This window comes from Struthio camelus, chromosome 2 (assembly GCF_040807025.1).
Source record: "Struthio camelus isolate bStrCam1 chromosome 2, bStrCam1.hap1, whole genome shotgun sequence".
In the NCBI taxonomy this organism is placed as follows: Eukaryota; Metazoa; Chordata; class Aves; order Struthioniformes; family Struthionidae; genus Struthio; species Struthio camelus.
The window spans coordinates 104,670,967-104,695,815 of NC_090943.1; the positions used below are offsets into that span (position 1 = coordinate 104,670,967).

General features: G+C 41.8%; 1 protein-coding gene across 8 annotated transcripts; it reads right to left on the bottom strand.

Moving 5' to 3' along the window:
* Positions 1-5,095: 5,095 nt before the first annotated feature.
* On the bottom strand, positions 5,096-23,057 carry NQO2 (N-ribosyldihydronicotinamide:quinone dehydrogenase 2). 8 transcript variants are annotated; one of them, XM_068931979.1, is made up of 8 exons: positions 19,362-19,580; positions 18,890-18,942; positions 16,986-17,150; positions 15,265-15,395; positions 13,283-13,396; positions 10,761-10,862; positions 9,514-9,674; positions 5,096-6,896 (listed from the first exon to the last, which is right to left on the bottom strand). In XM_068931979.1, exons 2-8 carry the CDS (start codon positions 18,894-18,896, stop codon positions 6,839-6,841), a joined length of 738 nt encoding a protein of 245 aa, XP_068788080.1. In that variant the 5' UTR covers positions 18,897-18,942; positions 19,362-19,580; the 3' UTR covers positions 5,096-6,838. The 8 variants fall into 8 exon arrangements, with proteins under 8 accessions (XP_068788080.1, XP_068788081.1, XP_068788082.1 ...); XM_068931980.1 differs by lacking the exon at positions 19,362-19,580 and adding an exon at positions 20,069-20,363 and having other exon boundaries at positions 5,878-6,896; XM_068931981.1 differs by lacking the exons at positions 5,096-6,896; positions 19,362-19,580 and adding an exon at positions 22,879-23,057 and having other exon boundaries at positions 7,593-9,679.
* Positions 23,058-24,849: the final 1,792 nt, after the last annotated feature.

The following is a 24,849-nucleotide window of genomic DNA, read 5'->3' on the forward strand; positions in this document are numbered from 1 at the left end:
TCTAGACCATCTTTGACAAATTTCATGTAGTTTGTCGTAATTCTACCGGTAAAAGAGATTCCATAACTTCCGACCTGTTCCATTACTTTCATTAGGAAAAGTGTTCTAATATAAAAACAATGGCTCGTTACAGCTTCTTTACATAAAAGTCATTCTTAACTGTTTCTCCAGTGAAACAATTGGAAATGATGAATGACTATCTGCTTTGTAATGACCTTTTCCATTCTGGGGAACTGCTATGCTCTTCACAAAGCCCTGTAGATGCTGTGGTGTTCACAGATCAGTGCCACCAGATACCACTGAAGCAGCAGCAGATTCATGTGGGCCGGCGAGAGCAGCCCACAATTTGCACATAAAGAAAGAAGCCTTTCTAAAGCTGAATGGCAAGCTTGCTCAGGCCCTTGACTTTCAAAGGAGAGTGATGAGAGAAGACAGTCTAGAAATCTGTTTCAGTTTCCTGATGGAAATTGAGGCCCTAGATTCTTGTAGATCTGGAAGAAGCGCAGTGGTGATGGAGAGTTTTAATTTCATGCGAGGCCCCACAGTGGATTTCATGGATAGGGTTCCTCAACCATGGAGGGCATTCAAGGCTGTTTGTACCACCACTTAAAGCCAACAAAACATTAACAAAAAAGAACCATACTCCATTTAGTACTTATGAAGCCTTTTAGGTTCGCAACGTGCACTGGTATGTAATGCTGGCATATTCTGGAGCTCTGGCCTTTTCCAAATGTAGAACTAGTCCTTTGTTTCCCCGTGTCAGTCATCAATGCATTACTGGAATTCCCAGACAACCCATTTATCCATATACTTGCCTTTTTTAAACGAAGGCATAGTCTGATTTATGCCTTCTGCTAGCCAGCACATTTATCTGGAAGGGGCAGGTGACATGTAACTTTCAATTTTCTGAAAGGCATCTCTTTTGAAAGATAAATGGGAAACACTTGGCACGGGCCGGGCGATACAGTTTTGGAGAGGCAGAACAGCCTTGGAGATAACATAAGCAGTTTCCTCCCTGAGTCTCAAGGCGGTTTTCTACACCTTGCAGTACAAACCAAACAAATGGCTTGTTTCCACTGCACATAATGCTGAGTGCAGTCATTTCCACTCTAAAAAAACCTACGGCAGTGGAATTGGCATGTGTCTAGGGCATGCCTTTGTTTTCAACGGATTCTGGATCAACCGGTGTAGAGTCAGACCAGCTGGCCAATGCTCTGATAGCATTCAAGGCAAGGCCTCATGAGGCTTACTGTAATTAAAAGGCTCAAGACAGCTATGCTGAACTGACAGACAAGGTAGTTTGAACACACATTTCATGGCCATCCATGCTGCAAGATATCTTAAGGAAAGTGTTACTAAGCCTATCGTCCATAGAAACTGGGACGTTCGTGAACTCTAATTGTCCCAAGGCAACTGAGGAAAGCAAATGTGGCATCTCTCATAACTATGGGTAGGTCGTGCAGTTTTTTTCTTCTGTTGCCATCCCGAACATTACAGAAACCTTTTAATGCTCTTTTGCTTCTCTTCTCTGGGCTTTGCATTAGGTATGTGGCTGAAGAGAGAAAGTAAGATGGCCACATTTACACAGAATTGTGTGGTTAAAAACATCTCAGTCATTCAGTGATTTACCAACAAGTACTAGGAAAAAAGACAAACATTTGTTTGTTCGTGGTCAGAGGTCAGTGTTGCCAGTTATGACATTCCTTCTTGAAATGAATAAGGAAAATAAATTGGTCCAAAAATGCAATCTGAAGTCACAGAGAAATCTCTTTAATTCTGATAAAGAAGAACGGAAGAATATCCTGAACTGGAGATAAGGTCATTCATTACAGTTCTAATGCTTTTCACAATAATGCATTTCTGTGAGCAGTTTTCAATTTTAGTATCAACTAAGATAAAATAACCCCATTACTTCTTTTTTTTCCCTTTAACTGATACTTTCACTAATTTTGACCAAACTCTCATTTACTTTGTACCAAAAGTCTCAACCATCTTATCAAAATAGAAAAAATATAAGCACGTAGAATTCCAATTGCACTTTGTTTGCATGTAGCTGTTTTTATTGTCAGTTGGATAAAAACTGCTGTTGCCAACTGCATTTGTGAAATTTTCAGATTCTGTTGCATCACCAGAAGGTGATGTAGGTGTTCCTAAATCAAACAGTATTGAAACTCCGCAGCACTAGACGAAGGCTACCTGGAAAACTTACCTGTTTTATTTATCGTAACCAATAAAATCACAAAAAGCTTATGCCCTAATGGGAAAGTGACTTAATACGGAGATATTTTCCTGGTGTTTGAAGACTGCATCACAGTTTTGCTACAGAGCTTTTAAGTTCTCCACTCCTTTCCTTCCACCCATAAAGTCCCACTCCAGTTAATTGCTAGATTTTTGTTCACATTTTTAAATGTTAAAAAGTCTGATTTTTGTTTATGTTTTGTTTACAGTTTTGCCACCTCCCTGTTTCCCATGAACTGCAAGCTCTGTGCGGACCTACACTGTGGTGGGAATGAGCGTGATGGCACTGTGTTTGTCCACAGCTAAAGACACAGCTGAGACCTCAAGAGATGAGTGTGTCCTCACACAGGAAGTTTCCAGTTCCAGAGATGAGTCAATGCTGAAACGTTAATTCTGGGCTCAGCATCCTACCCAGAGCACTGTAGAAGTAGAGGATCACTGGGAAAACCCTAAGCGGATATTTGTTCATAATCTTTCCGTAATCTATGTATTAACCTGAAGCTAAAGCACTAGCTGGTCTGCTTGATCCCACTACTGTCTGACAGCTGTACAGATGATTTTGCAAGGAGAAGCCATGGTTTTAGCTAGTTTTGCCCAACAGTACAACAGAACTTCTATTGCATTTCACTGAAACCACAGAGGGCTGAAGTGGAAGAAACTGCAGCAGTGTGCAACCAGCACTGCTGCACAGGAGCATGCGGAAAAGTGCCGAATCCTCTTGGGGAACCTGAGTGTGGGACAAGCTGCGCAAAGGGACTTGGGAACCACCCTTGTGATAGATGCAATTTTTCATTGTAGCTAAGTTCAGAAGATCTTCTGAAGTCTTGCCTTGACATTGGGGTGTGGCTGTCACAGTGGTGGTTACTTTATAGTTATTTTTTGGCTTTAAAATATCTATTAACATAATAGGATTTCTTTTTTGAAAAATAATATATGAATTATGGATGATATTTATCCCCTGGCTGTTCTTCTCTTCAGCATGACCTTTTGATAATTTGCGTGTTGCAAAGTATATTTGTCTGCAAGCAGGTGGCTAACTTCAATGAGATTGTTCCAGGAATCAAATGTTCACAGAATCACAGAATGGTTGAGGTTGGAAGGGACCTCTGGAGATCATCTAGTCCAACCCCCCCCTCCCCACCCTACTCAAGCAGGGTCCTCTAGAGCATATTTTCCAGGATCGCATCCAGGCAGGTTTTGAATATCTCCAGGGAAGGAGACTCCACAACCTCTCTGTGCAACCTGTTCCAATGCTCTGTCACCCTCACAGGAAATAAGTTTTTTCTCAGGTTCAGATAGAACTTCCTGTGCTTCAGTTTATGCCCGTTGCCTCTTGTCCTGTCACTGGGCACCACAGAGAAGAGACTGGCCTCATCCTCTCGACACCCTCCCTTCAGATACTTGTACACACTGATGAGATCGCCTCTCAGTCTTCTCTTCTCCACGCTGAACAGGCCCAGCTCTCTCAGCCTTTCCTCACAGGAGAGATGCTTCAGTCCCCTAATCATCTTTGTAGCCCTCCGCTGGACTCTCTTCAGCAGTGCCATCTCTCTCTTGTACTGGAGAGCCCAGAAGTGGACATAGTACTCCAGGTGAGGCCTCCCCAGGGCTGAGGAGAGGGGCAGGATCACCTCCCTCCACCTGCTGGCAACACTCTGCCTCATGCACCCCAGGATCCCATTGGCCTTCTTGGCCACAAGGGCACGTTGCTGCCTCATGCTTAACTTGTTGTCCACCAGGACTCCCAGGTCCTTCTCGGCAGAGCTGCTTTCCAGCAGGTCAACCCCCAGCCTGTCCTGGGGCAGGGGGTTCTTCCTCCCCAGGGGCAGGACCCTACACTTGCCTTTGTTGAACTTCAGGAGGTTCCTCTCCACCCAGCTCTCCAGCCTGTCCAGGTCCCTCTGAATGGCAGTACAGCCTTCTGGTGTGTCAGCCACTCCTCCCAGTTTTGTCTCATCAGCACACTTGCTGCGGATGCACTCTGTCCCTTCCTCCAGGTCACTGATGAATACATTGGACAAGACTGGACCCAGGACTGACCCCTGGGGGACACCACTAACTACAGGCCTCCAACTAGACTCCATGCCACTGACCACAACCCTCTGAGCTCGGCCTTCCAGCCAGTTCTCAATCCACCTCACCGTCCTCTCATCCAACCCACACTTCCTGAGTTCCCCTAGGAGGATGTGATGGGAGACAGTGTCCAAAGGCTTGCTGAAGTCCAGGGAGACGACATCCACTGCTCTCTCAGAATTGCATCTACCCAGCCAGTCATTCCATCAGAGAAGGCTGTCAGATTGGTCAAGCGTGATTTCCCTTTGGTGAATCCATGCTGACTACTCCTGATCACCTTCTTGTCCTCCAGATGCTTAGTGATGACCTCCAGGATGAGCTGTTCCAACACCTTTCCCGGGGTGGAGGGGAGGCTGACAGGCCTGTAGTTTCCTGGCTCCTCCTTCTTGCCCTTTTGGAAGACTGGGGTGACATTGGCTTTCTTCCAGTCCTCAGGCACCTCTCCTGATCTCCAGGACCTTTCCAAGATGATGGAGAGTGGCCTAGCGATAACATCCGCCAGCTCCCTCAGCACTCGCGGATGCATCCCATCAGGGCCCATGGATTTATGGATGTCAAGTTTGGACAAAAGATCTCTAACCTGATCCTCCTCCACCAAGGGAGAGTCTTCCTTTCTCCAGCCTTCCTCTCTTGTCCCCAGGGTCTGGAATTCCTGAGGACTGGCCTTAGCAGTAAAGACTGAAGCAAAGGCAGCATTCAATAACTCTGCCTTCTCTGTATCCTTTGTTACCAGGGCACCCGCCCCATTCAGCAGTGGGCCCACATTTTCCCTAGTCTTCCTTTTGCTACTGATGTATTTGAAGAAGCCCTTCTTGTTGTCCTTGACATCCCTTGCCAGATTTAATTCCAAATGAGCCTTAGCCTTCCTTGTCGCATCCCTGCAGACTCTGACAACGTCCCTCTATTCTTTCCAAGTGGCCTGTCCCCTTTGCCACCTTCTGTAGACTTCCTTCTTCTGTTGGAGTTTTGCCAAGAGCTCCTTGCTCATCCAGGCAGCTCTCCTGCCTGCATTGCTGGATTTCTTACTCAGAGGGATGCACCGATCTTGAGCCTGGAGGAGGTGATGCTTGAATATTAACCAGCTTTCTTGGACCCCTCTTCTTTCTAGGGCCCTGTCCCATGAGGTTCCCCTAAGTAGGTCCCTGAAGAGGCCAAAGTTAGCTCTCCTGAAGTCCAGGGTTGAAATCCTACTTATTGCCCTGCTCCCTCCTCGTAGGATCCTGAACTCCACCATCTCATGGTCACTGCAGCCAAGGCTGCCCCCAACCTTCACATCTTCAACTAGACCTTCTTTGTTCGTTAGTACAAGGTCTAGCAGCACACCTCTCCTCGTTGGCGTCTCCACCACCTGGGTCAAGAAATTATCACCAATGCTCTGCAGGAACCTCTTTGACTGTTTGTGCCTAGCTGTGCTGAAATGTTAATGAATGTTAAACCAGAGAAGGGTCTATCTACATCTGCTTTAAATGTTTAGTATTTGAAACTTGAATTAAAAGAGCCTTAAGGCAAAAAATTCATCTTGGTTTCTCTATGCTATAAGGCTTCTTGATAATATAGATCAGATGGGGTTCTATTTGTTTACTGATATTTTTCTGAAGCTGCAAGCATATTTAAGCTGCCAATTTAGAATATTTCATCAAATAAAAGAAACTCAGTTACAATTTTTGGAACAAATCTTTGGACAAAAAGACCAGAGTGCTGCCTGAAAGCAAGTGGGAGAGGAGGACCAGCACCAACAAAAAGCAAAACCCAGACTAAAGGGAACAGGAAAGCGCCTTGGCCTTATACCTTTCTCCCCAGCTTAAAACATAGCTACAAGTTACCAAATTCCAGTTGTATTCTGCTGCAATCAGTTCTGTCTTGGCAGGACTGCATTTGGCTCTTAGTATAAAGTGATTTAGCAGAGCAATCATTCTTTAGGTCAAAATGGCTGTAACATTTCCAATGTTACTAAGACACTACTACTGCCACTTACCTTCCTCTCTCCTTATTAACCACAGTCCACTATTATTTATTTATATGCCTTCTCCCTTGAGTTTTTGAAAGGCATGTGCAAGAACGTGCATGTACCACTGCACAGTGTGCCATGTCGCAGGCATTGAAAGCATGTAAGAACAAGGACATTAACTTTTGGCTCAGCCCTCCTCATTGCTGTACAGTTGACTGGCTTCCAAAGCATTGCAACAGCTCCCTTCAGCATGTACAGTTTAATCTGGTATGTGTCCCAACCGTGAATACAGCATGCAGTTCCGATTAGCCCTTCTCAGAACGGATATAGTACAGGTAGACGTGAAATAAAGCAGGGTAACAAGAATTACGTGGCATGTGGAACAGCTTCTGCATAAGGAGAGACTACACAGACAAGGACTGAGATGACTGTGGACGGTTATGGTTGAATACTGGTTCTTGATCTCCTCCTCGATGTACACACTCATACAGTGGCTTTCAAATTGGAATGATATTCTGGAAGAATTTATTTTTGGAGTAGTCAAGGCATGTGGAGAATGGTGATCTGACTCATATAGTCTTATTTGCATTTCCAAGCGACTTTTGACCAAGTTTCATATTCAATTTTTTTAAGGAACCTAAAGAGGCAAGGGATAAGAACGAAGGTCATGGCACAGACATACGTTTAAGATAGGACAAAGAGGGCAAGTAGTGATTGATTCTCAGAACAGACAGCGGTTACAAGTGGAGTTCTGCAGGGGTCAGTGCTGCTCTGGAAAAGGAGATAAGCAGTGAGGTTGAGAAAGTTTGCTGATGATAGAGATTACTGAGATGAGTGGCAGCAAGGAAGGCACAGTGGGAAAATGCTTGAGTGACTGGCCAGGTGAAATTCAAGGTATGTAAAGGGGTGTGCACGAGGGAAAAATTATTCTGAATTCATGTATAAAAATATGGCCTCTGAGCTGAGACAGGACTCTACAGCCTGGAAAAGAGACTACTTAGCAGGGGGAAGTGATGCATGTCTAGAAAACTCTAAGTACCATGAAGAAGGATGGATGGGATTGATTATTCACTGCTGACTAGGAGATATCAAATGAAACTAGTAGGAACCAGGTCCATTCCCCCAACCCTGCAATGCTTCATGCAATGGAAATAAACCTGCAGAAGTTTGCCAAAGAAAGTTGAATGATTAAAGTTAGCATGAATTCAAGAGGAAACTGAACAAAATACAGAGAGAAATCTGTCAGAAATCTATTTTTAATAGAAATTAAATAGAAATTAAAAATATATAGCTCATGACATCTCCCAAGCTAACTACAGTTGGAGGCTGGGAGGGTATTCAGTGGAAGTGCTTGCCCTATTCTTCCTCTTTCCTGGCATCAGCTTACAACCACTGTGGGAAACAGAACTTGGGGTTGGAGGATCCTTGTTCTAACCTAGCACAGCCATTCTTGTATACTTACAAGTAACCAGTCTAATACCAGTACTTAATACTACAGTGTGTGTGGGGGGGGGAGAGCTGCTACACATATGCTAAGTAGTATAGAGAAGTATATTTTCACCATGTATGTCGATTTGGGAATTGTTCACCTAACAGCTAAACCCACTAAGCACTGCAATTGATCTAATATAGTAACATTTTGTTTGACAATTGCAACTTCTGCTTTCATATCCATTTCCTTCTTTCTTAAATGGGCAGGTTAACTGAACACAGTGAACGTAAGGATGATTCCTGTCCTTAAGAGCTATTGAACCAAGGCCAATTGCTTGCTTGCTTGCGTAATCTAAGGACTCTGAGTCATATACACTGAAACAGAAAGCAGCAACAGTTCAGGATATACAGCAGTGCTTGCAGGGTTCTCTGTTGTCTCTGCTAGAGGTAGCCATTCACCTAGTACAGTGACAGACAGGACTATGTGCATCTTTCTCTGCTGTTGCAGTTCCCGGTCTGACATGTTAGTTTATACTGCCCCTCCAGAATCAGGGCTCAGCAAGTTTATTATCCAAACAGCCCCTATATAAACATAAGGGTGGGGACATAACAAGGATGCTACAAAGAAAGCATGGCAAGTGCATGCTCTGTATGCAGAGGCCTAAATGTCATTTGACAGTGACTCAGAAGACTGGTGTTTCTTAATCAGGCTACATTCTTTTAATATCAACGTGCAAAGCCAGCTGTGACATAATTTGATCAAGGTAATAAATTGTGAAGCTAAGCAAGAAATCTACCCTTTGCTATATGCACAAAAAGCATTAACTGTTCTCAAGCATCCAAATTATTCCACCGAAGTGCAAGCTAAAATTCCTAGATATTAAGAGCCAGATAGCCACTGTGTTCCACTAGATAACCGGCCTGTAGGCAGACAGTGCTCCTGCAGTTTTTTGGGAAGGCAGTGCTGGACACCTGTGAGGAGGTGCACTCCTCTACACTAAGGAAGTAGAGTATGTACTAGGCCCTCCAAGCCTGAATAGCAATACTGACTGGTGTAAAGGGATAGGGAGTAGATTTAATTCCTTTCTATCTCTACTCAAAGTAACAAAAATAGGGAATTCTCCTTGATTTTAGAAAGCTACGTCCTTTACAAATGATTTACAAAGATGTACATTCTATAAGGAAAGGTAATGCATGCACATACTGCTATGGGATGTTTTTATTTGTTCCCTCCTTTCCCTAGTATCTGTCATAGCTTTAATATTGCTTTAATATTTTTGTAGATATGTGGAAATGCCTAAGGCTTGTCCATAAGTTTCCAGCTGTCTAAGTCACTATGCAGCTGTACATCCAGCTTCATAACCTGTGCATGGCTTCATAACTCAAAGACACAAATGTAGATCTCATTTAAAAGAGCAGGCTGCACTGCAACTATGTTGAGTCTGGGCAGCATATTTCCGGGCCAATGAAAAAAGCGCAGCTGGTGCAAAAAGTGTTAAAATAAGCTTGGCAATGCACTTTACTGTTTCATAATCAACAACAATATGATCTGCAAGTAAATACTGCTTGTATTACCAGCCACTAGTAGACAGGATGTCACTGTATATATGTTCTAGGATAATTTGTCACAAAGAGTTAGCATCCAGCACTGAAGACAGGAGGTATATTGTCAGCTAAGCTGCTACCTATATACTCAAGAAAGATATCTGTAATACATTCAAGTTATGAGATTAGTTATTTATTCAGATATTGAGATAAAGCACCAAAAAGAACGGAAAAAAAACTAATTTCATAGTATTGTGCCTGAATATTACTTGAAATACCATTCAGGAGAGCAGTTAACAGGTTCCTCCTTCCAAAGAGTCTTCAGACGCTGGGCCCAAGCAAGCAGCATCTCCTTCCTTTTCTCCTCGGAGACATATTCCGGAGCAAAGCAGATGTGAGGAGCAAGGACTTTGACACCACAGTAGTGCATGATGCCGTGCTAGACTCAAAGGAAAGAAAGAGATGCCTCAGGACATAGGTAGCTTTTCAGATTCAGTTCAAAAATGTAGAAGATTCAGATCTGATACCCAATATAAGGCATACTTCCTAAACCGTACATTTGTCAGAAAAAGGGAAATGAACTGGAAGAGTTCCCTGCCTATCTTGGGAGTTAGTACTGAAGGCTAGACATTATGCAGAATGACATACAATACACTGAAAAGTGAGGCTAATTTCATTTATTCTGCTCTATAGAATTTATTTCTAAGTGCCCACAGAATTGTCCTCTTCAGCTGCCATGTGCTATTAAATTTGCATGGATCAGAGACACCCTAATGCTCACTGTGCTGTTTGAATCTCCATGGATTGTTCCAGAGCTCCAGTATATTTCTCATCTACTTCTAAAAATGTTTAACCTTTTGCTTTCAGTTAGCCACACAGTTCTGAATGAGCATTAGTGCCTTTCAAATCACCTCAACTCACTATCTTCCCTCTGTGTATTTCTGAAATGGTAGCTGTGTTTGTAGCTGAACTTGTAATGCTCTTCTTTATGTCGACTTGCAAGTTACGCAGCTCGATAGCCTCAGTGCTCATTAGGGCACTGAGAGCATTAGATTTTATCAAGAAGCTAGCACAGTTTGCCTTACCATCTAAAGTTTCTCAAAACATGTTTGCTACCTCTGACAAAAGAAAAGACATGCTAACTCTTGTGTGCTGATCCTTCACACCAGCATACCAAAGGCCCCCCAAATTCCTACATGAGTCAGACAGTTGTAGGGAAAACAAATCTTTCATGCTAGAGTTAAGGGAAACCCTATGACACCAGAGAAACTCAAAAGCAGACAATATAAGCTTTCTCCAGCTTCCAGTCTTGAGAAGAGGCACTAAGTGGCTTTAAAACTCTGTTGACTTTTATAGTTGTCTCAGGATGTTAGGGCCCAACTTATAATCTGCAGATGCTTGGAACTGACAACTGAATTATTTCTATATACTTTATATAAAATATATAACAATAAAATTGTTAAAAATAACTTGAATAGTAAAAATTAAGGCAAACAAATATCAAGCAAATATTCATATGTTATACCTGCATGGGCCACAGGAGATAGCGAATATCACCACTGATACCTCCTTGTGCATACATCTCTCTGCTTCCTCCGGTGGTGAAAGAAAACAGGGCTAATTTATCCTAGAATTAAGGACACTGTGCTTAAGATAGGCATGTCTAAAGAAGAATGACTGAATAGTTCAAGAGATACTCAGGGGAACATGGATAGCATGAATCTCTAGAGGAGATGTTTCGTCCTCGTTCTCTGACCTTACATGTAGCGGCAGCTGTGAGACAAAGCTGTAAGACATGCAACTAGACAATGAACTGTGTGTCAGGGCTTTAGATAGAGACAGAGTAAAAAGAAAAGAAATTGCATATACTGTTACGAAAGTATGTAGCAGGGCTGATCCTTGCTTTCACCTACGAAATGTTTGGCTGGAAAGCACTGCATTACTTAGAATATTTGTATTCCTCTCTCTCTTGAACAGAGAAACTGAAAATGCTACAGTAATCCCCTTTCAAACTTAGGCTTGCTAGTTAACTTGTCACGGAATAATTTGAGTACAGTTTGTATTCTTTAGACTTTTTTCATCAGGTGTTCTAAAAGCCCCATGTTTCTTCTGATTCTGTAAATAACTGGATTTCCCATAGGCTTGTGCTCAGCATCTATCCTCTCAGTTTTAGCTTCTACAATTAAAATCACAGATTTTTCCTCATATGACTCATTGCATTATCTTAATTGCCTTGAGTCTGCAATCAGCGTGCAGCTATAAGGGTTGGGGATTACTCCTATTCATCTCAGTGAGGCAGCCATATTTGAAATTTAAACAAACTGAAATGTTTGGAATTGTTACAAAGATCATAAATTAAATAGATTAATATGCAGCTAACACAAATGTGCAGTTAATATTGGTTATTTCTGGATGCAGTAGTTGTTACCAAGTAAGATCCATCAGGCAGTGAGCCCAAATTCTCAGTTTATTGACTAATGTGGTTATGCCCAATGCCATGGAGAATTAAGAAATTATGAATTGGCATCTAGAGATACTGGTCTTGCCCAATTTAGAGGCTACAGAGAAGAAAAAGGTCAAAGGAGAAGGCTGGACCACAGTCCAAGAACCACATGCACTGAGCATTTCAGGTTTTTACTTAACTTTTATAATTTAACTCCACCCTTTGGCATTCAACCCCACAACAGGAATCTTTGTCATCTGTTCTAGTATGCCACCCATGACAAACTCATGCAGTCCTACTATAGCAGGAAGAATGAGCGACTGAGAAGTTTTAAGATATGAATCAATCAGATTGTATGGCATCCCAGTGCACTGTGATACACCTACCAAATTATAAAGCCCATTCTGCAGGCCAGATAAAAATCTTCAGGAAAATGTTGAAATCTTTAGGAACCACTGCATTCTCCTCACGGTACTTACTACCTTTCAGACAGTTTTAACAGTCCAGAAGGTTACTTAACATGTTACCAAAGCATTATTATTGACAGCTGCGGAAATGATCACATGATCAAACTAGGTTGGTTTTCCAGTTACAGACAGCTGAGTCACCCTATTTATCTCTGCATGCATGCTCCTGTCCAACCCTAACCATAAATACAACAGCTTAAACATTTACCTCAAAGATTGACATACAAGATTTTGTGTTTTAAAAAGTGCTTTTCTTTTTCCTAGACTTTCAGTGGGCACAAAGTTTCTACCTCACATTCAATTACTGTGTCCTGCTGTTTATGTATGTCAGAATATTTTGTCTACTGAAGTATTGGTAGAGAACAGGAAATGCTAAGGTTGACCTAAGCCCATGGCATTCCTTAATTTTTTTAGAATAAGCAAAAAGAAAAGTATGTCATCAATACGTAGGTCAAACTTTTCCCCCATACTTTCCTGAAATATGCTTATTTTAAAGCTGAAGCTTCTGTAGATGCTCAGCTTAATCTTCCACTACTCTGGAATACCTTAGTGAATGGAAGGCTGTGCACTATCTGCTTGTTTGTAAGAATGGAGTTAAAGATGTTGACCTCCTACAGCCCCACTATTCTGTACTGGTGTGTTTGGCCATAGGCAATCCACCACAGCTGCTTCAGCCACAATCTCGATCTTGTACTTGGCTATTGCCTCCTTCTCCCTCTAGTCTCCAATGACTCATTTTATTATTTTTAGCTTTTGGAACATATTGCAGAAGATTGATGTTTGGAAAGTATTCTGGAGAAAGCTAAGGGAATGTGGTCTACTGATGGACTAGAAAAGAGTTTCTGTATCTGCCTGTGCTACTGCTAAAGCAATTGTTGAAAGCTGCTGAGAGCCGAGTTACATTTGGATTGCTAAGTAGTCCAACTTCAAAGACTTTAGTTAATGTAAGTCTAAATACTAAGAACACCTGAATAACCCAGAAACTTCAGAAAACAAGTCATTCCTCCACAGAAAAAGCTGTGATTTATTTTCAGGACAGCCTAAAGGGAGAGCTTTATATACAGTGGAAGAGAGAGATCATTACCTAAAGAGCACTGCACAAATCTTAATTTTAGTAAAACGATCCCAAAAACATACCTTGAGCAAACCGGAATCATAACAATCTGGAAATTTGTGAGCAAATCCTTCGACCAAGACTCTGTCCATCCAGCCCTTCATGATTGCTGGCATACTGAACCAATACAAGGGAAACTAGGCAAAAAATAAATTACCTTGTTAATACAGAGAGTCTGAGACATCCTTCAGCCTGGTCTACAGGCAACATCCTATTCTCTTTATCTGTTCAGATCTTGTGCATGTTTTCTTGCAACCCTCTCTCTGGCAAGGCAGTAACTATGTTTAGCAAAATTAATTCAAGTGATTTTTGTATGTTGTAGTTTCAGGTACTTAACCTGTGCATCTGTACTGTTTTAACACCATGGTGATTGTGAGAGCTTCTACACAAATTAAAGCTGGGATATGATGAAGCAGGAAGGTGCCATTTAATTCAAACTTAAGACTGTACAGAATAGTGTCACCTATTGCTGAAATGCAAAAAGAACATATTACTTAATGGAAAATGTAGCGGAATGCACATAGACAGCCTTATTACCAGGACTGACATCTGGTGATCAGTTCTGATTGGACAGTCTTCCAAAAAATGCCATGGGATCTTAAGAAAGAGATTCTCTTATACCCTATGGACAGGATGATTCTGTTTCACTATTGCTTTACTGAGAGGAAAACTTTCCCTCTAACGGTAGGCCTCTCTATTCCTAAAGCCTCCATTTAGCCCATGGGACCACAGCCTAAAATTATTTGCGCTCTCATGAACACTCTGTGGACTCCTATTCAAGGCTGCTATTCCTAAACTTTTGTACACATCACACAGTCTAAGAGAAGACATTCTATAAGAGCTTAAGGTGCATGTGACTTAATTCAAAATGGAAACTGGGCAACCATGGTTATCCGTAGAAGTGGTCAGCTTATAGTTGATTTTAAATTACTTCACAGTGTCTTTGAGCGTTTTTGTTTGTGTGTTTGTTTTCTGTGCCAAGACACACTTAACTCCTCATACCATTTTACAGATAGAAAGTAGGAAGCAACTACTTCCTTTAGAGGACATTTTACTATATTTTACTTATCTGAAGCTCGGAAGACTATTGCAAAAATGACGAAGATTTACAGTGAAATACTTATTCTGAATACGGTTACATCATAAATTGCATCTAGAATGGGACACTGGAATATAGGCTATGCATAAGGCCAATGGTCAGAATGTGAATTTGGATGGAATATTTTCATTTGTATTGCACATGACCTCCTGGATGTCAACACTCTGGAGGCTATTATCCTGTGTCCTTTAGCCTTGCTGTTGACTGCACTTGTGCAAGTATGGGATATGATTAATCCCCAACACTGCTGATCCCACAGTTCCATTTGGGAAATACTCTATTCCCAAGTATCTGTCTCATAATGCAAAAAAGATGGCTTCCACAGTTCTACTGTAGATCTTGTTGCTTGTGCTCCAAGACAAAGGGATAGGATCAGGCTGCCTGATAATACAGCGCTGTTCTCTTAGTGAGAATTATAGTCTCATTTTGCACTCTGGGCTGCTCAATCCAATTATGTCAGAGTGCAGGTATCATAAGGACCAGTCCTCACAATAACCATACAATTAGATTACTTTTGAATGTTAAGTTTTAAGTGAAGTGCGGGTGTGAATTTTAAGCAGGTATTTTAGAGATCTAATTTTGGATGCCTTCCTAGTCCCAAAACTGCTACGGTGGAGCCATTATTTGTGTGAAAAGATCATAATATGCTAGCATGAATAATGCTCACAAATGATTTAGTATTTTTGATATTTTAAAATAAACATCATATCAGAAAATCCTGACCTCTAGAAATTGCTATGCTGTGTGCAAACTATTTTGTGTTGATGGCAGAGCTACCATATTTTAAGTCTGGCTAGTTTCAATGTTCCTATTGAAATCTATAATCTTCTCACTTATTACTGTTTCTCTTTTGCTTAACCCTGTACCTTACAACTACAGTATTTTAATACAATTTAAAATACTGACCTGAAAAATCAGTAAGTCTGCTTCCTGCACCTTCTTTTGCTCTTCAATCAGATCGTCAGATAAATTTCCTCTCTTATAAGCTTCCCGTGCCTCAACTCCGTAATTGAACTGTTCCGAGTTGAGTAAGCAACCTGTGGGTAGAAGTGAATGGTTATTGCTAACCCTGTTTCTAGTGATGTAGCCAAATAGAAATTAAATACAGACTGCAATCTACACGTCTAAATTGAGTTACTGCTTTCCATTTTTTCCTACTTTCCTTTTCTTTTCATGAATATTCAATATCATTACAGCTGAGTGATAGACTGTGATTTGATTTTAACTGGAGAGGAATGTGGTATCTAAGGGTACTACAACTTTTACCTTTCTGTAGCAACATATGAGTGCAATAAGAGGACCTAAGCTTGGCTTTACACTCTGGTGATGCAAATGGGTGATTTAAGATGTCACCACCTCTTGGTAATTGCTCTGCCTCTGCAGTTGGGATTACTGAAACCACTGCAGAGTCACAAGGATTCTGTAGCAGTTCTTCAGCTGTTCTTCTGTAACTGGGAAACTCTGCAGGAGGTAGGGAAGTATTGCCTGGTTCGTCTGATTCCACCACAGTTGGATAAGCTGATTCCTGCATGTCTGAATCATACGTATGCATTCTTTCCTGCTGATTCCACTAGAAGGTCATCCATCTCCAGCAGAAGGACAAGGAAGACAGGTGGAAGTAGTAACCTCATGAATTAGGGTACCTGAAGGCATGGCAAGCACCCAAGAGAAATGGACTTCAGAAACTGGTTCTGAACATGTGTAAGCAAATGCATTCTTCCCTCCCAGAAGTGTCACTGTGAGGTAATGGACTTCAGAAACTGGTTCTGAACATGTGTAAGCAAATGCATTCTTCCCTCCCAGAAGTGTCACTGTGAGGTAAGGGTCATTTTCAGGGGTAGACTTATAGAAATGCTAAAGTCTGGTCATTAGTAAGGTTCTTCTTTTTTTTGGCCGGTGCAGGTACCAGATGTGTGCTATTTCTTTCTGATTCTTATTTTAAAGAGATAGGGCCAGCTGTATCAGATTATGTTATAGCTTTGTGTTCCCTGAACTGGAAAAATATTGGACATAAATGCTATTAAGAGCACAGCAGACCTTCTTAATCATGAAAATATCATGTAAGCTTAATAACAGCATCACTATTTGTCTCAAGCTTACCTGCACCATCTAGTCATTTTTAGCAATCACATACTACCAAGACAATTGGGAGGTGCCAAAACAACTCCAAAGGCCAAACACTTAAATGCCTGGTGCCAATTTGCAGAATGCATTTGTAATACTTACCATTAAGAGAAGATGGTTTTTAGAATGCTGCTTCATTTGATTGCAAATATTAGAAGAAGAATGTTATACTTCATTCACTTTGGTCTAAAGGCAAAATGGTGTTTTACAAATCTGCATAATATAGATATTTCATTTTTTTCATTAAGGAACCATTTCTACGAGTTGGATTTATTTAAATAAGAATGATGTATGTTGGGTTCCTATATTGACATTGCTTAGTCAATGCTTACAGAAAATAAAAACCTGGGTCTTGTTTGTTAAGGAAGGCATAAAGCAATGGCAACTATTTTTTCAGAGTGTACCTAACAGTATGGTTCTAGATTATTAGTGTAGCAGGACAGACAAGAAGACTGTTTGTCTCATCATCACTGTTGAAAAAAATGTATTTTGGCTAGTCTCACCAACAATGTCATTTCTTGTTGCTCTTGGCTCAAACTGCATTGCATATAAATCAGACACTGTGACACTGCAGCCTTGTTTGCCCAATTCTTCCACTGCAACACTCTTCAAAGATCCATTCAAAGACTTGGGCTCTTGATGTGCATAGACTATTAGGACTTTTCTCCCTGGAGGCAGAAAGAAAAGCAGAAGATACCTTAGAGGCAGGCCAATGTGAAACAGTTTGTGGAGTGATGGCCTGGTTCTTCATGTTTTTGTGTTGTGTTTTCCATGTGGCACCCAACTAGTGAAAACAAACGACAGAGCCAGCATTTGACTCCTGCTTGGCAGAGGAAGTGACTCATGAAGAACTCATCCGTAAGTGCCACACCCACAGAAACATTGTGCTACCCAGGGCTTTCTAGGTGGAACTTGGTGGACTGTAGCTGTGTTTCCATAGCAGGTCGCATTGCACTACATCGTGATGCACAGCCCAAGCCATGCCCTGCTCCTCCTCTGACACAGTCCCTCTTTTTCAGTCAGCATTTGTGCTCATCTGATTCTACCCCCTGCCTCCAAAAACCCCACCCACCAACAGAATTAAAACTTGCTGCTGGCTTAGCTCCCTAACCCAGCTCTCTGCCAGGTTAGACAAGTTGCGGTGCTAGTGTGAGGGATGGGATGCGGTCAAAATAGTGCCAATCTGGATTCCTCAGACCACTGTGGAATCAACTTCTGAGAGCCCAGAGAATCCCCCAACTGTACTATAGGTTCCCTACATCTTCCATTTAAGTGCTGGGGAAATGATAACATCAGGGTAAAATTTAAGATGCTACTCTCCCACTTTACCATCCTCACAGCGGCTTCAATAGAAAGCAACGTGACTTGTCCTTGGTTTTGTCGGTGAGCTGTCTGGTATATCTTAAACTGCTGACAAAAATGGATTTAAACTAAAATGAGTGACCAGAGGGATAAGCAGGGATGCAGCTTCTTAAACTAACACAACAAGGTGTATCAGAGCTTACTTATTCATAATCTTATTGAACAGAGCTAGAGCACTTAAAACAATGGAATCGCCATTCAATTTCAGTAACTCTCTAAAAAAAATTATTCTTTGCTGAACAAAAGGGAAAGTGAAATACTTTTAGGGGTTACAGTAGTTTATACATAAACACTGCAGACAAGGAAATTTCTAGAAACTATTTAAAATAACTGGGATCTGTAAACCGTGGTTCCTAATAGCCGACACAAAAACTCTCCTGAATTCAGTTTCTCCAGTAGACACAGCAGCTACCTGCCCCAGACCACCATTGGGGTGACAGTTACATTTGAGGTATCAGAGGTAGTTAACAGAATCTGAGCTGAGAGCTTGAAAAAAACAATACCTCATTTTTATACATGCATTAAAAGAGGCGGTTATTTCTACGGTGTCCATTGAGTGAATGCACATGAAACAATAGCTTCGCCAAAAGACCGTTACAATTTGTAGTCAGATGCCATCATAAATTTAACAAGTGACAGTCGCATGCCATGACAGTTTATTTAAAGTATTTAAGCAACAAGTTTAAAGAAACTACTGCTCTCTTGCTCAAAATTTTTTTTCTGGAATATCAAAAACTCTGCCCTCTTCGCAGTTCCTGCCAGCTCTCAGTTAAATAAGTAGTTCTGTGGTTGGAGATGGAACCACCTCAAAGAAGTGAAAAGATTAATTCTGCAAGGTGCTAGTTTGCTTTAATTGAAGTAGAGTTGCGGGCACTCAGATACTGTATTTGGAGATACTAGAGTTTTCAAAAGCATTAGTCCCTTAAATAATTCCAATGCTTTAAAAAAATAGCACCTTAATATCCCATCTAAACAAAGGGTATGCCAGGTATCAGCATGCCTAGAACCTAAGTCAAAAGCATTTTTATTACTATTTGGTTCTTACCTGCCATCTTCTGGAAGCATGTAGTAGTTTCTGTCCTGAGAGTCCAATATGGCCTGTAAACGGAAATGACATATTCGTTTATGTGAGCAACAGCAGGAAAAAGCAGAAGAAAAACTACTGTTTCATTGCCACCTGGCTGCAAGTGCATTTTGTGATACAGAACTGAATAGGCAGTAAAGGGAAAACATTTTGTGAGCGCTTGTGTGTATACACCTGCACTGCAGCTGCACTAACCACCAGGAGACTGAAGGTGTATGGGCTTACAAACCTTCTCTCTTCATGGATTTTGCCTGGCTGAGTTGCTTACCAGTGGTGAGAGAACCTCTGCACATCACCTCATATGCAAATTCACCCAACTTGTAGCAGAGAATAAGCAGGATATGAGTTTGCCTGATGCACTAGCACAACGTAGCTATTTGTTCATCCAGTTTAACTGACTAGTTAAAATGGATGCACTGCTTTTTTCTCTCACCTAAAGAAGGTGGAAAGGGCTCCTGTGTTTTTCTGCTACCTTCTAAAACCCGTCTCAAAATAGCCCCCAAAGCCCAGCTCCGGCAGGAATCAGGACAGCGCACAAAACACTCGTCCTGCCAGTACTGTGCCGTGTACCGCGGGGGACGCGCGGGCCGGCGCCGCAGCCTCCCCCGCGGCTGCAGCAAGCTCCGCGCAGCCGCTCGTGCCGCCGGCGCTGGGGGCGGGAGGGCGCGGCGCCCGTCGGGGCTGCCGGGCCGCCTGCGGGCCCGGCCGCGGAGCCGGGGGCAGCCCGCCGTGCCCCGCTATGCTGCCTCCCCGCTGGCTGCCAGGGCGGCGCGGCGGCCGGCGATCGCGTTTGCCTGCTGCTCGCTGCGGTGATAGCGCAGCGCGCCGGGCTGCGCAGCCCCCGCGGGCGCAGCGCGCTGCCGGCCGGGCCGGCCGAGACCCCGGCTGCGGAGCACAGAGCACCCCCGCGCCAGCACAGAGCCGTGCTCCTGCCTTCAGGGCTGTCAGCTGCTGGTGCTTCGCTGTTAGCAGACTGCATTCAATATACGTTACATATCATTGTTATTCCATGCTATTACACGTTACATACTGTTATTACACATGACATTATTATTATTATGTATTACATAATATATATTCTATATCACACACTTATTGATGTTTCATTATAAAGGGTGTGGCTCATCTTAAAAGTGTCACCTGATGGGAGCCAGGATGGCACGACACCGCTAGCAGCAGCCGCTCATTCGTGCATACCACTGTATCGCCGCCCAACATCCAGTGAGTTCCCATGTGTAGCAGGGGGCGAGTGCAGTTATTCCTGGTTTTCGAATGGAGAATCTGCGGTGGAAATCAAGTGACTGGGCCCAAAGCATGGGGCAATAAATGACAGAGCCACCTGTGTCCTCTTGCAATAGAATCAGCAGAAAACTTCTGTGCAAACCTTGTACCGTTTGCCTTTTTAACCTGCTGCCATCTGTGTTGCCTGGGTTAGGGGAACCTCAGCTATCTCTGTCAGCATTTCGTGGAGAAGATAGCATGCACAGGGCCGCAGGCACTGCGAGACAGCAAACCCTGCAAATGGGAAGTGACGGTAGCAGAAATTTTGGCTATAACAGTCACTTATCAACAGTCACTATGCTGAATATAAAACAAGCCAGCGCATTCTGCTTGGTTACGCTCAATTGGTTATGTGGGAAGCAGTGCGATAAAAAACTCAGGAAGGTGCGATAGACTCAGGAAACCCAGATTCAAGTTTAAGTTTACCTTCCCTCAGGTAGGATGTTCTATTTTTGTCTTTTTGTGCCTTCCTGTAAGAAATAATGAGATCTGCTGATAAAACACACTATTTAACAGCTAAGTGCTGCTGGTATTAGTAAACTGATAGCAAGTAAAATTCACTTTTGTGAAGACTGAGTAAAAATCATGAAAGAACTTGAGATATGTATAGCCTAAACACTCTGATTTTTGTATAGTTTTTTTTTAGCTTAATGACCAAGCCCAAAGTATATTTTCTTTTATTTTTCACAGATAAAGTCTATTTACTGCAAGACCAGGGAAACTAAAGGAAAGATGTTTATAGTTCTTTATACACTGCGCCTAGACGATATTATCTGAAATATTACTTACTATGGTACCTCACAGAAATAGTAAGAAGAAATTACACTGTGTCTGCTAACTTTTCTCTGTTCAAGACTCTTTGAGTGTTACAGCACTCCCAAGAGGTCTTTTTTTATTCTTCCTGTTCCTATTTTCCTCCTCAGCATTCATCCTGCATCCAACGGTAGTTGCTTCTGCCCAGGTATCAACTGGGCATTTGCTGGGTGCCCATTGACATGCAACCTCCTCTGGGGACCTATTTCCCTTCCCGTCCTTATAGCCCTGGGATCACGAGCCTGATCAGAGCAAATGATGGCTGTTGTCCAGCCCATGTGTCCAAAGCTTTCTCTGGGTCAGGTGGGAGCCAACACATGCTTGATCTTTTCCTGAGATGGATCTCAGAAATGCTCCTGGATCGTCCCCCAGGTTTTGATGTAGCTCCTGAAGTCATAACTATTTTGATCTTTTTTTGGAGGTTTAATGTCAACAGTGAGCATAAGAAGTATAAGGGAAGGGCTTATTTTCTCTCAAAACACAAAATAATTTTCTCTTGCCCAATATATTCTACACACTTGTTAGCAACATTTTAAAAGGTCTATCTGAATATAAAAACAACAGTAACAAGGTATTATATTTTTTGGGGAGGAAGGACTTCAGAGAACGTGTTAATGATGCATCAGGCAAATAGACACCTATGTTAAAATATTTAAGAGCTGCATAAGAGGAAAGATGTTTTATTTTACTATCTGCTAAATAATAGCTTTTGTTAACTGGAAAATACTGTAATACTGCAGGTGTGCATTGTGTTTTTCAGATGAATGAAAGCTATAGTCTCAGCCTTGAGGAGCTGATGAATCTAAAGAGCATGAAGTCATTAAATATTTCTCCAGAGAAGACTGACAGCCAGCGACCTCACTGTAGAGGTGAAGAAAACCTATTTCTGAGCAAGGTAGTAAAAGCTTGCAGGATTAGTTCCATTTTAATTCTTAATATATCTTGAATCATCTCTGGCTATTTTAGAAAATTTTAGAAAAAATCTTTGCACTTTCCTATTTGTCTTTGGGCAAGACAAAGGATACATATAAGGATTTCAGCAGCCACCTTCAGCAATTTCTTAGTAGTCTGATGAGTAGACATTGTTTTTTCAGAGCTTTTAAGAGAATTTTTTATGTCACTCAAATTGATTAGGGTAGTTTTAAGAATCCATTTCTGTTTAGTTTAGGTGACTCTGTGGGACAGAAAAAAGTTTCTTATTGCCTCCTTTCACCTCTTCTCCCTCCCCCTCTCTCCATTTTTAAAGTTAATTAACACTCAAGGAAGTGCTACAGTAGCTGAATCTGAGTTCCTTCTCCTCAGATACCTTCAGAGGACAATGCCCCTTCTCCGCATGGAGATTGCGTTTTGGAGGTTGGGTATGCTTTCTAATTTTTTTTTTTTACTGCATTTGATACTCCTCTCTCCAGTCCTCCCTCGGAATAAGAAAGATATTTTCTTTCCATTAATATTTTCTCTAAGGAATTAATTACCAAGTGGTAAAAAGCAGGCAGGACTGTACTAGGAGAAATTTCTCCTGTCACCTGTCAGTCATTCATGAGCACTGACTGAGTCATACTTGATAGGAAGATTGAATATTTACAGTTTCTCTTGCTTTGGATTGACATAGACTGTTTTTCCATCTGACACAAGATAGAGAGAATATAAGAAAATAAAAATGACTATAGTGATTCAGACGAGGCATCCGTTCAACACAGAATCTTATTTCTCATACCGCCCCCAAGTAGATGTCTAGGGAAAAGTAAGAACAGGATAAGCGTGTACAATATTCCTCCCACTGCTGCCTCAGACTGCAGCTATTTTCATCTCAAGCCTGAGCATGTTGTAGTTTGTTAATATAGTAACCTCCAACTTACCTCTTTGTCAAGTACTTTATCAGGTCTCCCCTTAAATCCATGCCAGGTCCTTAAAGGTACAATACCCTTGGGCAGAGTTCCACAGATTTATTTCCTGCTGTGTGAAGAACTACAGCCCCCTTCTGTTTGTTTTGAACCTGCTTCCTATCAGCTTCATTTATTACCTCAGTACCCTTGTACTGGGAGAGACAGAGATCAATCAACCCTTGCTCATCCTGTTGGTGCCACTCATGGTTTTGCAGGGGGCATCATGTGCCCCCTGCATTACCTCCCTTCCAGACTGAAGAGTGATCTTCAGTTGATCTTTGCACAGAAACTGTTCCATATTTTTAATCATTCTTTTTGCTCTTCTTTACTCTTCCAGTTCTGCTGTATCCTTTCTGAGATGAGGGAACCAGATCTACATATAGTATTCACAGTTTAGATGAGCCTTGCATTTACTCAGTGATATAATGATTTTCTCTGTTTTGCTCTCTGATCCTTTCCTAATAATCCCTAACATAAGATCTGCTTTTGTGACTGCAATTGAGTGTTGAGCTGGTGTTGTCATGGAATTATCTGCCATAATTCAAAGGTCTTACTCCTGAGTGGTAGTAGTCAGCTCAGAGCCCGTTATTTTAAATTCGAGGCTAGGCTTGAGGGCTTTTTTCCCCACGAGCATCTTTTAACATTCAAAGAGACTAAAAATATTTTTTAATTGCCTGACCTCTAGTGTGGCATCCAGAACATTGTGTGAGACTTAGTTCCTATATAGCTTGTAAGTACATAAAAAACAACCCTCATGCTATATGGATGTGTCATCTATAGGAAAAATTTGGGATAAGTGGGGGGCTTAAATAGTGGTCTCTTCTCTGACTAGAATATTTTACTCCGGGTATGTAGCCCTAAAGCCTCTTGTGAAGATGATGATAACTTTTTTTTTTCCCTATGACAAAATAATCAAGGATCATGCTTTTTTGTTGATTTTATTAGGGCAGGAGGTTGGACACATAGTGGGTGGGGGCAGAGATACCTCTATTTTTATATAGTTGCAATGCTTTCTTATTGGACCACTTATTGTGGACTTGGAAGTCTAAGACCTGGATTCAACTCTGTCTGCATCCTGGGTGAAGCCAAACACCCATTCTTAAACACTGACCTTCACATCAAACTGGGTACATACTCCATCCTTTCCTTCAGTGAAAGGAAAAGAGAATGCAGGCATAATTCTGTAGCTGAGGCACTTACATGACCTTGGAACATGGAGGTTCCAGTCCTTGTTTCAAGAATTGCTAAAATATTTTGCATACAACAGCTGTATATGCTACTATGCTGTATAAAAGAAAAGTCAATGCTCCCTTTTCCTAAGATTAGGCATCAAATGGTTGGGAGTTTCAAGGATAGCAGTTCTGAACTCAGGAGCTTTTTTTTTGCCTAAGGGTCATTTATGTGATTTTTAACTCTCCTTTATATATATATGTATATATTTATATATATGTCTGCATGTCTGTCTGTATAATTGTATGTATATATGGCCTAGAAAGATAATTAGCTGTTTTGTCACCAGTTTGCTCTGAGGACTCTTTCATTCCTGCTACAAGGAAGCACAATCAGCATTAACTGAAGGAAAAGAGCAACTTTTCGTAAGCAGGAAACTGTAGTTCGTGTTAAGGTAGGCCGTCAAGAAGAAAATCAAAACCCGAGAGGCTGCATCTGGAAATATCGAGCAAGTGGCCTTAATTTAGGAATTTCCATTGGATACTAACCCTACCTTTTCCCTCCTCCTTTTAAAATATATTTTAGTTCCCTTGTCAGATAATTCTATTGCTACGTGTACGTTGGTATCATACTTGAGGTCTTCCATGGGCTTAGCTGCTGAGCAGATGAATAACACAAATGTGACAAATCAAGACTGAGATACGCAAAATGACAGAAAGCAAAACACCCCCAAAAATGGACAGTCCAAGAAAGGCAGCAAAGTAGCACTAGTGG